The sequence below is a fragment of the Epinephelus fuscoguttatus genome, linkage group LG10 (genome assembly GCF_011397635.1).
Source record: "Epinephelus fuscoguttatus linkage group LG10, E.fuscoguttatus.final_Chr_v1".
Classification (NCBI taxonomy): Eukaryota; Metazoa; Chordata; class Actinopteri; order Perciformes; family Serranidae; genus Epinephelus; species Epinephelus fuscoguttatus.
In genome coordinates this window covers 8,938,350-8,952,271 of record NC_064761.1, presented here as the reverse complement: position 1 = coordinate 8,952,271, position 13,922 = coordinate 8,938,350, and the positions used below count along the sequence as shown (strand labels likewise).

The 13,922-nt window shown below is 39.8% G+C and overlaps 1 protein-coding gene across 1 annotated transcript in view; it reads left to right on the top strand.

The window, feature by feature from the left end:
* gmds (GDP-mannose 4,6-dehydratase) overlaps nucleotides 1–13,335 on the top strand; it is a 220,826-nt gene extending 207,491 nt beyond the window's left edge. The window contains exons 10-11 of the mRNA XM_049588801.1: nucleotides 11,313–11,381; nucleotides 12,815–13,335. Of these exons, the coding sequence (XP_049444758.1) occupies nucleotides 11,313–11,381; nucleotides 12,815–12,877 (132 nt within the window). The 3' untranslated portion in view covers nucleotides 12,878–13,335. The remainder of the gene's footprint in view (nucleotides 1–11,312; nucleotides 11,382–12,814) is intronic.
* The last annotated feature ends 587 nt before the right edge of the window (nucleotides 13,336–13,922 follow it).

The window sequence follows — 13,922 nt, the reverse complement described above, 5'->3', positions numbered from 1 at the left end:
TTCCTTCTTTATAACCCCAACAAGGTCAAAGGTCAGAACATCTGGGTCTGGCCGGAACATCTGGGTCTGTTGGGGACATGGAGACCGTGGGCTCCAGACTCTCACAGCATTCTCGGATGCTTTATCTGATTTTCTTTGAAGTCTGTGTATTTGCAGCCTCATGTCCACTACTGTACAAATACCAAAGACGCTACTGGACTTCCAAAACCACATCATAGTCTCCCAGCATGCACCCCTCAGAGAGAGAGAGAGAGAGACAGAGAGAGAGAGAGAGAGACAGAGAGAGAGAGAGAGAGAGAGAGAGAGAGAACAGAGAACAGAGTTGTTTTCTTGAGAACGTTTGATGTGTCTCCCGTCAGTGGGTGGGTTTCCAGTAGGATGAAAACTAAATAAAATTAGGGAAATTTAGCATTTTCTCCACCTTTCCAGCTTGTGTTTGTGTGTTCACATGCTGCTACATGTTTGTGTGTGTGCCCTTATGTGTTCTGGGGTCAGCCCCGGTGTGCTGTGTGATTTATTGAAAGGCCTTGCAGTGATACCAGAATTCCTTTGCGTTAAATGCCTTCTTTGAGTGCCTTTTACTGCCTGTGTGCTTTATGGACCATGATCACACTCTATTCATCTCTCACTTTTACATTTCAAAAGATTATTTTCTTACGACGTCTCGTCTTTATGAGAGAGGAGAGTGTCAGAAAAAATGCAAGACGGGAGAGATGGACGGGCCATGTAGCTGGTGAGCAGATATTGAAGTTAAGATGTTTTATAAGAGCTGAAGAGAAATTACACTCCTCATGTCAGAGCGTGAGATTGTATCATCAGTGTTATGCCATTAACAGTCCTGTTTAGAGCTAAGGTCATGCCGCCTCTCGTAGCTAGCTTCTGATCAAACAAAATAATCAGCAAGTGTTTTTGCATTTTCTCATCTGGTGCCACATACTCTGATGTTGACATTGTTTGTCAAAGCCTTCCTAAACCATTTAAGAATTGCACTTACAGAGATGATTTGCAATATTTGGTTCTGTTTAGGTAGAAAAACATTTTATTTAAAGGTCTCTGCTGGTGAGAAATGAAGTGTGAATGGTTGTCTTCCTCTCTAGTATGTTTTCCAGTAATACAACATGTCATGCTACTTCTGCCTTTGCTCAGAAGTCATATTTAGCATGGCACAAAGTTTAGCAATAGTTTTTTATTTTTGCATTTGAACAAAGTATCCGTGCTGTCGTATTACATGAGAATACTCTCGAAACAATTATTTATTCATCTTGGCTAAAATGACAAGGTGTCCACTGAAGAGGTAGAGATTTATCATAAAATATGGACTTGAATTTCAAGAACTTTAGAAGAACAAGAAAACCCAGAGACATTTAGATACTAGTGCAACAGAGGCCACGAGTCAACACAGCCTCACAGAAATATGTGAAATGGACAATAACAATGCATTACATGGTGGTGGACATGAAATTTATTATTTACGTGCTGGCAACATGAATATAACGCCAGTGCAAAGGCTATTACTAACAGTCGCAGTTTCAAACATGTTGTTAATGTGGTTAACCTTGTGAAAAGGTCACAGCTAGGTTTAAGGAAGAGAAACATTTGGTTTGGTTTAGGGAATAAAAATACTTGTTTGAGTTTAGAAAAAGATTGGGGTTTAGGTAATAAGAACTCTCTACGGGATGTAAGTGAAGTTTACTTGTGTACTTTGCATGCTTATGTAAAGTCCGTAATGTCACATAACTACGTTGACTTTGGTTTCACGCAGGACACAAGATCCTCAGTGACTTTGAATTGGCATTGTTTTTGTGTTACCAGCACATAATTGTAACACATTTCATACCCACTTCCAGCTAATGCATTGTTAAGAATTTTAAAAATGAAATGTACACAATTGTGTACATGACAACAGTAGGAGAAACTCCCATTGAGATCATCGCAATGAGAACATTCAATCAGGACTTATGGTTAATTTGCCGTGCAGCATATGGTGAGGTGAAGTTAGATGGTAAGCTTTGTCTTTAATTTAGAATCTTGAAACAATTCAGTTTTGGATTATGCAACAATTTGGGATTTGTTCAGCAACTATGGTGCAGTCAGTTGTTATAGCTTTTTGAATTTGCTAGTGCCAAATTTCATGGCTCTGGCGTCTCTTGCGTAGCATCAGCCACTGAGGCTAATGGATACTGTGTAGAACATAAAACTGACTATAAAGCTTGAAACAAATTAGGGCTGTACCAAATACTTCAAAGCTTCGAAGCTTGATTATGATTTGTTTGTTTGTTTGTTTGTTTGTTTGTTTGTTGGGTTTTGCATGCGCAAAATTCACCATATGGTTTTATTTAAGGAAATATTTTGCTTCAGTCAATATTTGTTGGCATTTAGCACACACAGGGGAGGCCCCCACCTGTATTAATGAAGTGGTCTGGCAACAATCAGCACCAAAGAATCAAAGCTTCTTTCAGAAACCTCATATCAATAGAAACTTAAAGAAAAAGACATTTGGTACGACCCTTAAACAAACACTTGTGTTTTTCTGTGTTATGAGTAAACCTGCATATGCTCACACTTAGGAGTGGGGGAAAAAATCGATACAGCATAGTATCACGATATTTTGTATGAGGATATTGTATCGATACACGGACGCCGAGTATCAATGGTTTTTTTTATTATATACGTACATTTTAATACATACACATACACATTTTAATACAACTTTTGATATGAGAATAATAAAATCAATTGCTTTTTGGTCCACTGGATTGTGCTGATGTTTTCTTTTTCCTGGTGAGGTCAGCAGAGGCAGGATGTTCATCAAAACAAAGATGGAGGCACCAGAAAAAAAGAAATCAGGGATGCGGCATTAGCATTTAAATTAAATGTCTGGACTTATTTTTAAAAAATTTAACATGGAAGGAAAGAAGGACTTGAATATGACTTATGTGATTTGCAAGCAGTGTCATATGAGAGTAAAATACTGTGGGAATACTACAAACATGAGGGCTCACCTCCCACTCCACCATCCAGAGATAGTGTCAGCCGCTGACAGCCAAGCTAACGCTAAACCCGCTCCACCAAAAGATCAACACTGGACACACTTAGCTTGACAAAACTACCATCAAACTGTGAGAGAGCGAAGAAAATAACACAGTCCGTCACCTACTTCATCTGCAGAGATCTGTGTCCATACAGTGCTGTTGAAATTGAAGCTTTTGTTATATGCTAAAAACACACCATCAGTATGTGACTCTGTCACAACGTTTTTTCACCAACACAGTTGAACCCAAGCTCTACATGGAAGTGAAGCATAAAGTTGAGAAATCTGAGTACAGCAAGAAGGGTGGCATTAACTTGTGGCGTCTGGAATTTAAGGTCAGTGGATTCGTATGTGAATATAACGGTGTATTATCTCACAGAGTACTAGAGACTGCTGTCTCGTGTTCTCCAAAGTAGAGCAGTACACGAAAGTCACGCCAGAGAAAACATTGCAGACCTCCTGCAAAATGCAGCATAAAAATATGGGACTGTCACTGTAACAGACAATGCTTCAGTGTGGGTGTTGCCATTCAGTTAGCAAGATACCTGCATGGGAAGTGCTCACATGCTTAATCTGGCCTCGAAGAGGGCGTTAAATCTGCCAGCAGTTCAGTTTGTATGTATGTTCAGGTGTATGTAGCATTTCTGGCAGGCTTTATGATGGTGTTAAATTTTGTTGTAATAAAAATGATGAAAGTCAGATGAACAGACTGAAAAACTTATCTTATTAGGTAAAATTGATGTTGACGTTTGAAGTTTTCCTTTTGGGGAAATAATTAGCAGCTGGATAAAAAGGCAATAAATTGCGATATATTGCAATATATTGTATCGCAATACTCAGCATATCACAATATTGCAATAATATTGTATCGTGGCCTAAGTATCGTGACCTAAGTGTCGTGAGTCCACGGGCAATTCCCATCCCTGCACACACTACTGTGTGGTGAAGGTGATGATTGCGATAGGCTTCATCATGGTGGTAATGTTGAACAGTAACAGCTGTGAAGATTCGGTATTCCCACTACTCCGCCTGCTCTAAATCCATCAGACATCATAAGAAATCGATGTCTGCTTTCAATATTTCCAACTTTGGTTCACATATAAAATCCTTTTGCATATGGGTTTCTTAATTCCTACTCATAATATTCATCAGTCCTCAGAGACTGTGATGCTGACTTACAAGCTTATAACATGGTGTCAGATCGTGAGTGAGTGTAGTCCATAATGTCATTTAATCTCTAAAATGTGTCTAATGCTCACAGGGTGAGGGACACATTTTGTCTCAGCTAATCTTCAGCTTTCTTGTACCAGTTGTTGTTATTATTACTGCTGCATATTTTCAGACATGGGCAGAGCGCTGCTTTAAACAGGATGTACCAAAACGTTGGGTTTGGTTCCAAATCGGATCCATATGAAGATTATATTGTGCCTCCATCTGTTAGTAGTTCGTGTTGAATTATTTGCTACATGCTCTGTTTGGGGTGAGTTCACTTGGCCGCAGAACGCTCTTGTTAGCAGTTTGGAAGCAGCTTTTATTCCACTGAGTCGCGCTCTGCAGACGGATCTGAGAGGGTGAGATTGTCTGTCACCTGCTGAAATCCTGGTTGAGAAAGACCAGGCGCTGGATTAACTTCCTGGATGCTGAACTGTGTGGTTGTCTGCTAAGACGGCAGACTTAGCAGACAGGAGTCTGATTTCAACAGATGTTCTCCTGCCAACCTCAGATGGAGATTTCAGAGGCCAGGCATGACGATGATGATGACGAAGTTGATAATAATTCATGGCACAACACTTTCTGTTACCACTGGGTATCATCACCTCCCCCAAGGAGGTTATGTTTTCAATTTGGTTTGTTCATCATCAGGATGACAATAAAACTACTGCCTGGATTTTCAGGAAACTTGATGGAAGGGTGTAGCATGGGCCAAAGAAGAATCCATTAAAGGTGCTGTATGTAACTCTGGAGAAAGATAGTTGATTGTTGAGTCTCACTTGAGGTCATCAAATACCAATGCTTTGTGTTGGTAGTCGGACTGAACCCCAAATCATTGATAACTGACAACCTTGGAATGAGACTTAACAGTTTTAAAGCAGATCCGAATCACGAGGCAGATACGCAAATTATGTTTCTCTTTTTTTAACATAGGCAGAGGTCTGTGTTCTCCAAGTGCCCTTCAATTCGAAACATTTTGATATTAATTCCTAAATCAGATTTTGGTCACAAATTTTACATTTTTGGAATGTCTCATTCTCGGAACCCATCAGCTGTATTCGGCATCTGACTTCCGGCAGACGGCAATACAGTCTCTGGGGGCTGACCCCCGATTTTTTGGCATTCCGGTTTGATTTGGGCGGAGGAGGCGAATTTCCATTTATATATAAGTAAATATGCTGAACCATTGATGGATTCAGAGTTTGCAGTGACGCCAATTATGTTCCGCCTCGTTAGTTCATAGCACGGACTGTTTAACATGGCAACAACTGCAGCCAGCTCAAATGTGATTGATCAATATCACATGGACTACAAACAGCCTACAACTAGGGATGCACCGAATATTCAGTAACCGAATATATTCGGCCGGATATTGCAAAAAAAAACACATTCGGTATTCGGTGGAATAAGTTAAAAGCAAGGCCGAATAATAGCGGCGTGTTTTGATAATGCAATCAAACAGCGTGCCGTGACCGGCGGAATAAAATGTCGGCAGTGTGGCGCCCGTCACGGTACTCGCATTTGCGACTAAAAATAGTTTTGAGCAAGCAAAATAGGCTTAAATCATTCAGCACGCTGTGCGAGCAGCCTACAGATTTCAACCAGCAGCAGAAACAAAAGGCGAATCCCACCGATTGTGGGTTGAACGGGGGTCACAGACACAGACAGTAACGTTAATGTATTCCTGTCAAATACGGCGGCCATCGGCTTACCTGGAGATGGAGAAGTCGGCTCCAATAATATCCTCTTCTTGGTGTCATGACTGCCCAAAAGTACCTTTACAGCCGGGCCAGCTGAACACAGGTATGTGATGTGTCAGAGGAGAAACGAGCCGTTCACATTTCTCTCTTTGTGTCAGTAACGGCCCACAAACCTCACCGCACTTTAGGGACTGTTCTTTACTTATGAAGGGACTGTCAGGGGAGGAGGGTGGCTGGTTGATTTTTATTTTATTTATTTATTTATTTTATTTGTTAATCACTTATTGATGCTGTTTTTGAAGTATGAATAAGTCAATTTATTCCATTGAAATATTATTGATGTGTTATAGAAAAGTGATTTATCTTTTTATAAATGACAAAAGGCACATCTGCCTCATTTTCGTTGTGGTATCGTGATACTACTCAGAACCATGATATTTTCATTGTTATCACACAGCGGGTCCCAATATTGGTACCGTGACAACACTAATCTGGAGGGGGTTCATCTGCAAAAACTAATGAAAAACTAAACTATATTCGGTATTCAGTACTCGGTATTCGGCCAAGCGTTTAATATTATTCGGCTTCGGCTTTGGCCACAAATTTTCATTTCGGTGAATCCCTACCTACAACCGGAAACCAGGGCTCTTCCGCTCTTCTTCTGAAGGCAAGGTCTCTGGGGTTTGACTACAGACTCTACATTCACTGTTTAAATTTTTTTTTCCTCCACAAAATCCTGTTTTAATTTCATAAAGTGTGTCAGAGAAAAATAAAATTGAAAAGGATATTTAATCAAGATTAAAAAATATTACCAATCTAACAGAGCATCTGATGTCAATTTCCGATGCATTACATTTTTTGTTCATACTCAGAAAGTTTGGAGATTTGATGCTCAGCACTATTTCCTGTCTCAGGTCTCAATGATTTTAACTGGTGAGCAAAGAGAGAAGTCAGCTGAATTTTTACAAGTGGTGGAGTCACAAAAACATGTAATTGGTCTACAGTTAAAAATCAATCATCTTCCCTGTGATAAACATTGCTACATGAGTTATCAGTAATTATTTTCTGTGTCTGTTTTGGCACATGGTTATAATAAAATGATCACTCTTACATATTGAGGAACTGATAAGCATTCGGCCAATAAGCACATTTTTGCATTCCACATTCGTGTGGCCACAAGGGTCTTTGTGACGTAAGCATAATCATCTGCCTATCTCCACAAAAGTCCATGTGGACAGTCAGCCTGCAGCCCAGTTTATAGTCTGGTCATGCAGTCTTGTACAAAACAGGGTGGTGTCGTATGGTTAGAATAGTGACTTCTCCATCTCCTGACACAAGATTTATCACAACAACACTCTTTGCTAATTCACTAGTTAAAGTTGTGCATAGATGAACTTTCACCAGTGAGTCGGCCAGAACCAATCGGAGCTCAACTAGTAACAGAGACTATATTCTCTTTTAAATATTTTTTTAGGCATTTTGCCTTTAATGGACAGGACAGGTAAGCGTGAAAGGGGGAGAGAGAGAGAAGGGGGGCCACAGGCTGGATTCGAACCCGGGCCGCTGCAGCAACAGCCTTGTACATGGGGCGCCTGCTCTACCACTAAGCCACCGACGCCCCACAGAGACTATATTCTGAATTTCACTGTTGTACCAGTTGAAGTAAATGAGAGATGGATGGCACCTTGACTCTCAGCAGGTAGTTACAGGTCACTGTGTATATTAAGTGCATTGGTTGTTGTTGCCAAAGCAAGATGGGTCAGCTAAGGGTCTTATCTGAGCCTCAGTAAGCTGGGGCCTTCTCCTGTGGCGTTCTTTCACTCGTTGCAATGTCCTTTGGCATGTCGTCAATGGGGCACAACATCACATTTTGGTGTTTATTTCATTTCACTGAATTTACATATGCACGCAGACTGAAACTAAACAAAAGGCTACTTCAGGTTTTTTTTTTCACTGCTCTGCAGCCGCTTTCTTTGTTTTCCTTCCCTTTTATTTGTCATCTGCCTCTGACAGGCTAATATTGGTTAAGACCCTCCCTCTTGGCATTTAGCAACCAATCAACAAAGGACATCGAAATCTTTAAAAAAAAAAAAAAAAAAGGTTGAATTTCTACAGAAAATGTATTAATCTGTATTACTTGACTTCAGACCAGCTTCAGTGTTCGTGACGAGACCAGTTGATGTTTCTTTTATGCCAGCTACGAAATGTTCTCCATTACAAACCCTAATCAATATAATTATGAAGCAAGTGGATTATTTAATATAATTGTGGAGTAAGTCACCCTATAATAATTACATTCAGCCCCATGATAAATTATGTCTCATTGCTGTAGGTAATTAGTCTGAAAATGTTTCCAGTTATGGCTTTAGAGCCAAAAATGGATGTGAGTAATGTACAGAGCTGCTCACATGAGAAAGAGCTGTTTGTGCTGCCGTTACAGACGGAGGAGAAAATGGGCTGTAGCTTTCATCTGCTGGCCTGTATGTGTACCACGTGAAGTTAAAAATAAAAAAGACCCACAATTGAACTGCGTTTTGAAACTGAGCGGTGTCACAGACTGAATTGGCCTGTACTTGTTCACTATGTGTGTGTTCAGTGTTCTTGCCTTTGTGTGTAATCAGAAGAGTGTGATTAAGCGCAGTGGAGCCTCTGAGATGTGGGTCCCTGCTCTCTAAAAGGCTGAACTATGCCAGTGCTGCTGGGAGCGTTCCTCTGTAATAAGATCACCCAGAAAAGACATTTTCAAGAGGTTCAGCGTCAGATAAAAACACTGCTCTCTTTTTACACGATATGGCTGCCTGAGTACTTCTGGTCTCTGCTGTTTGTCATGGTTTGGGCTAAACATCATAATTCCAATTTATGTAATGCAACAGCATCAAACATGTTAGACAATAATGATGTTCCTCTTTGTGGCAAGATTGGGGAAGACCCTTTCCTGTTTTAACATTACAATGACCCAGTGCACAAACAACCCAGTCGCTAGAATAAAGTTGGCATTGTGCGTTTCTGCAAACCACAGATATGTTTTATTTTACACTTCATATGTAAAAGATATGTTGAAACTTTATGTTTCTTTACATTTCAATTTTCCCTTTTTATGTTAAATAAATGGTTTCAAGTTTTAATTATAATTAAGGACTTGTCCGATCAAAAAAAAAAAAAAACCTCTGTTTTTGTTCCTTGTAACTGATAATGGTATAGTAATAGTTGTTTAATACTATATGCAGTTATACTGTGAAACCATGATATTTTCTGATATGGTTATTGTACTGTAGAAATGTCATACTGTTGAAATCCTAGGTGGGACAACATTGTGGTTAATATATGGGTACGTACAGGCACAAAAACAATGTGTTTCTGGTCCGGAAGGATCATGTTTTGGCTTAAAATACCCAGTTTTGTCGCCACAATCTCAGCTTGAAATGTCCCAACATGTTAAAAAATATCTTTTGTTTGTTTGTTTGTTTTTTATTAGTCTGGAGTAGTAGTCTGTGGCTGTCTGCTGCTTGGTAGGGTTAGGGGTTAGGGCTGGGGTTAGCCATCTCATCTATGTGTCACACCATCCACCACCCCCCCTTCTGATGAGGAACTCATCTCATGTTCATATAATCTGAACTATGTTACTTTGATATGTTAGATTGAGCGTGCACAAAGCCAGGTCCATTAAGAAATGGTTTTCCCACTTTTGTGTGGAAGAACTTAACTGGCCTGCACAGAGTCCTGGGTTTTAACCTTTTGGATTTTACCTGTTGATTGCATCACTGAAAGTACTGCATACTGCATATTCCCCACAGTAATTGTGTTTACATTCTTAGATTGACTTTGTGACACAACTTAAGGTCTGACTGGTTTCATTAGTGAATATGACACTATTTAATGACAGTTGCTGACGATGTTTACATACTTTGATTCGCCATGAGGGAGAATGATAATAAAATTTGCTGTGGGGTTCACTTTGCTTGATGTGTGTTAGTAAAAGAAAATGGAGAAGATAACTGTGCTGTTTTTCAACATGCTTCATTTTGTCTTCGCTCTCAACAATCTCTACTGGCATCAGAAACAAGTTGACCAATTGCGTTTCTTCCGGTTTCCATGTGGTATCCACGTCATCACCATTTTTCAGAAGGGGTGCGTCAGCGACAGCAGCTTCATGCATAAGCTCTGCAGCTACACTGCAACTGCTTAACGCTCAAGTATAAAATAACTTAAATGCTGTTGTGGCCGAATTGAAGCAAATCCTGCATCCAGGTTCCAAAACCTTGTGGAAAGCCTTCCCAGAAATGTGTAGGCTATTATGGCAGCAATTAATATCCATGGTTTTGGAGTGAGATGCACAGCAATCACATTTGAGTGAAACTCTTGGGTGTCCACATATTTCTGGCCATGAAGTGTATGTAATTTTAACCTCCATGCGGAGGGAAAACAACAAAGAAAGAAATGGGAAGACCAGCACATACTTCTTGAGAAAGCACCATGACTGTGTTAAACATAAAAAAAAACTAAAAAGAAAGAAAAATAGAAGTCTCTGTTCTTCTTTCAACAAAGGCTTTTCTCTGAGTAGACATTAATTTTGGAATTAGCTGCAGGATTAAGGAACATACAGTGTCAGTTAATTGAAAAAAGGAGATTCTTCAGTATCAGGTTTCACCACAGTGTTTTATTAGACCCCTTGAGGCCAACATGTGTGTTTTTGATACAAACTTAATACGCATGATGCCTGAGAGATGAAAAAAAGTCCTCCCAAAAATTGAGATGGAAATAGAAGTGGGAGAAAGAGAGAGCCAGAGAGAGAAAGAAAGGAACCTTTACAAACAGAACGTACAGGGAAAAGGATTTTTCTGGCTCTTTGGTGGTCTTAAGCAGGGTCTCGCTGGATCTTGAACCCGGTGCAAAACACAACAGGGGGGGAAAATGAGTAAGGGGTTGAGGAGAGGGGGGTGACTCGGGGGTCCTGGGCTTGGGGGGTTACACCACCAGAGTCCCACAATTCATCATCCTCTGGCACCGACGGGGGCTGTCTGGACAGATCGGTGGTGGGGAGCCGAGAGGGGGGATTGATGGCCAGCGAGACTCTGTGACCTCCCTTTTTCCCCGAGAGAGGAGATACTGTGTGTGCGTGTGTGTGTGTGTGTGTGTGTGTTAGAGAGAGAGAGTAATCATCACCCTCCATCCCTCGCATCCTGTTGAAGACATCAAGTTTGGACATTGAGTTGAATCCAGCATGTCTTCATACGAAGGCGACCCATCAGCTGGCTGCAGGACATCACATTAGGCGTGACAGATAATTTGTTTTTCTTTCTTCCCTCTCTCTTTTTCCCTCCCCCTTGCTCCCTTTCTCCCTCTCTCTTTTCTATCTTTCTTTTTAACAGGACTACCTGCAGGGCGACAGCACCAAAGCATATCAGAAGTTGGGTTGGAAGCCGAAGGTGACTTTTGAGGTAAGTGTCACACACCTGGCACAGCTTGACAGGATGATGTGGTTGAAATCAATATGATGATATTAATGAGGATATTTTGTCACACGCTTATGAACATGGAATGTTCGATGAAATATAATTTAGTCACAGAAAGCCATTGTCCAAAGATAAAGTACAAGAGAGTATGTCTTCATATGTATCTACAAATGTAGAAGGTGGGTGGGGTTAGCGGGGTATGTGGGTGGGATAGTGAGATAAAGGATGTGATATTTTTTTCTGTAGTGAGTAAGTGTAGCCTAGATTTTGTCACTAGACTACAGAGGCCCATGGATCCACACAAGAAGCAGCAGAAAACCAACAAGTTATCAGCATGTCAGAGTACAGGCCTATTTTTATAGTCTTACAGAGAGTAATCAAGTCTTACGTTGGCTGGATATGAATCTACTGTATTTTAAATGGGAAGGAATATAAAATCACTTCCTTTACTGGAAACGTTTTTTCAGCCAAACATCATGGTGGATAACATGAAATTTAATAAAAATAATATTGTAGTAACATTGGAAATCATTTTCCAATATATTTCAAGATATAATAATGGTAAGCCACATTTTAAAAAATCAACTGATGCTCTTAACTGTGTTTGACTGCGCTGTATTACATTAGATGAAAATCTCCACACTTGTAAAGCAAAGACTCAAATAACGATTTGTTTTTTAATTACATTTACTATGTGTAAGCACTTATATGGACAACAGAATTTAGTCAAAAAAAAAAAAAAATAACATGATAATATGCTGTAGTAACTAAATGGCTGCATATTGTTTAAAAAATGTTGGTTACTGTTAATGTGATGCTTGAGTTTTGATACTGATACCAGAAGTATGTTTTTTTTAAGTAACAACATTGTCTTCTACAAAGAAAACAAAAAAAGGCAAAGTTCACAAATGTTAAATGCTTATAATAAACACAGGAAGCCAAACACAGAGTTTGCATAAATAAAATATGGTATGAAACTGGCAGTATTTTGAGTGAACTCACTAACTGATGAAAGAATAAGCAAACAAGACTCCAGATCTGATCCGACACGAAATGCTAGTTAACCCCACAGTTTTTATATTCTGTGCAATACACACATTTAGGTCCGTGAAAAAAAATCTATATATATATGGAGGTCCAGTATCCAGCTTCCATCATCATTCAGTCTGAATTATACATTTCATCTGAAAGTCAGTAAATGATAATATTGCATTGTTGCTGATACTGAACAGAGTTGGCGTCTTCAGTAATAGCAGACCTAAATATAAAATGAGTAAAGACAAAGCATTTTGATTACAATCAGTTTTTTAACTGTGTTTTAATAAGAGATTTGTTTCATGTAAGTTGAATAGTCAGAGTTCAGTTCTCTTCCTTTATGAAACTAAGTGTTAACATGTGATGATGGTGTCCCTCTGCAGGAGCTGGTGAAGGAGATGTTGGATTCAGACATCAAGCTAATGAAGGAAAACCCAAATGCCTGAGTCCATTTCAGTCCCATTTAGACACTCCTGCGTTCTACTGACAGTGGAAGGAAACATGTTGTATTTTTACCTTGATGACTTTTCCAAATGAAGTAATTGTGTCCTTTCTAATTTGTAATGAGGTTTGACTCAACCTATTATTGCCTTTGTGTTTGTGTCTATTTCCAGCATCATACCATTTTGATTTTGTTTTGTTATCACATAGCAGAGATGCCTTATATATTTCCACACTGATCATGTCATAATTTATATTGATGACAACTTTTGAGGGTTTATTTATGTCTTTGTTTCTGTTGATTGTGACTGAATTGATTTCTATCAGAGGATGAAATGGCAGATTATATAAATACATAGAAGAATGAAGAATTTATCTTTTACTGGAAAACAGGAATCATTAATGTCCTGACATATAGATGAAACAAATGGTTTGGTACAATAAAGACGGATCTTTTTTCATATTGTCCTTCTGTTTTTTTAATGCTGCACAACCCCTGATAAATTATGTTGATATAAATATTAATTATTAGTGTGTGTGTGTGTGTGTGTGTGTGCGCGCGCGCGCAAGTGTGTGCGCGCGCGTGTGTCTGTGCTTGTGTGTGTGTGTGTGTGTGTGTGTGTGTGTTGCCCAGGTTGTGCAGAGGTCGCCAGACTCTGCTCCTGTCTGCACTGACATTCCATGCATAGGTATTTGCGGGCACACTGCGCTCTTTTTTTCGTCAGAAAGTGTGTTTTCTCCCCACGCTCGGAGTCCCACTGTCCCGCTTTCAAACGCCTCTTGTCTGTCCACACCGGCTGCTAATGGCGAGGGCGCAGTGAGCGTCTGGACCCAGAGCTGCTCTGGTCCTGATGATAGTCGTAAGTTATTTACGCTAAAACACTGAAAACACTTCCCATCGTACGGAAGTTATTTAAGCCCACTGACACGTCTGCTTCCTTTTTTAAAAAAAACAACATATTTTCCCTCCTCAGTCTGCAGTAAGTTCACACTCAATACAAGAGTTAAGTCCTTAAACTGTTATGAGGGAATAATTAAAACATTTTCTGT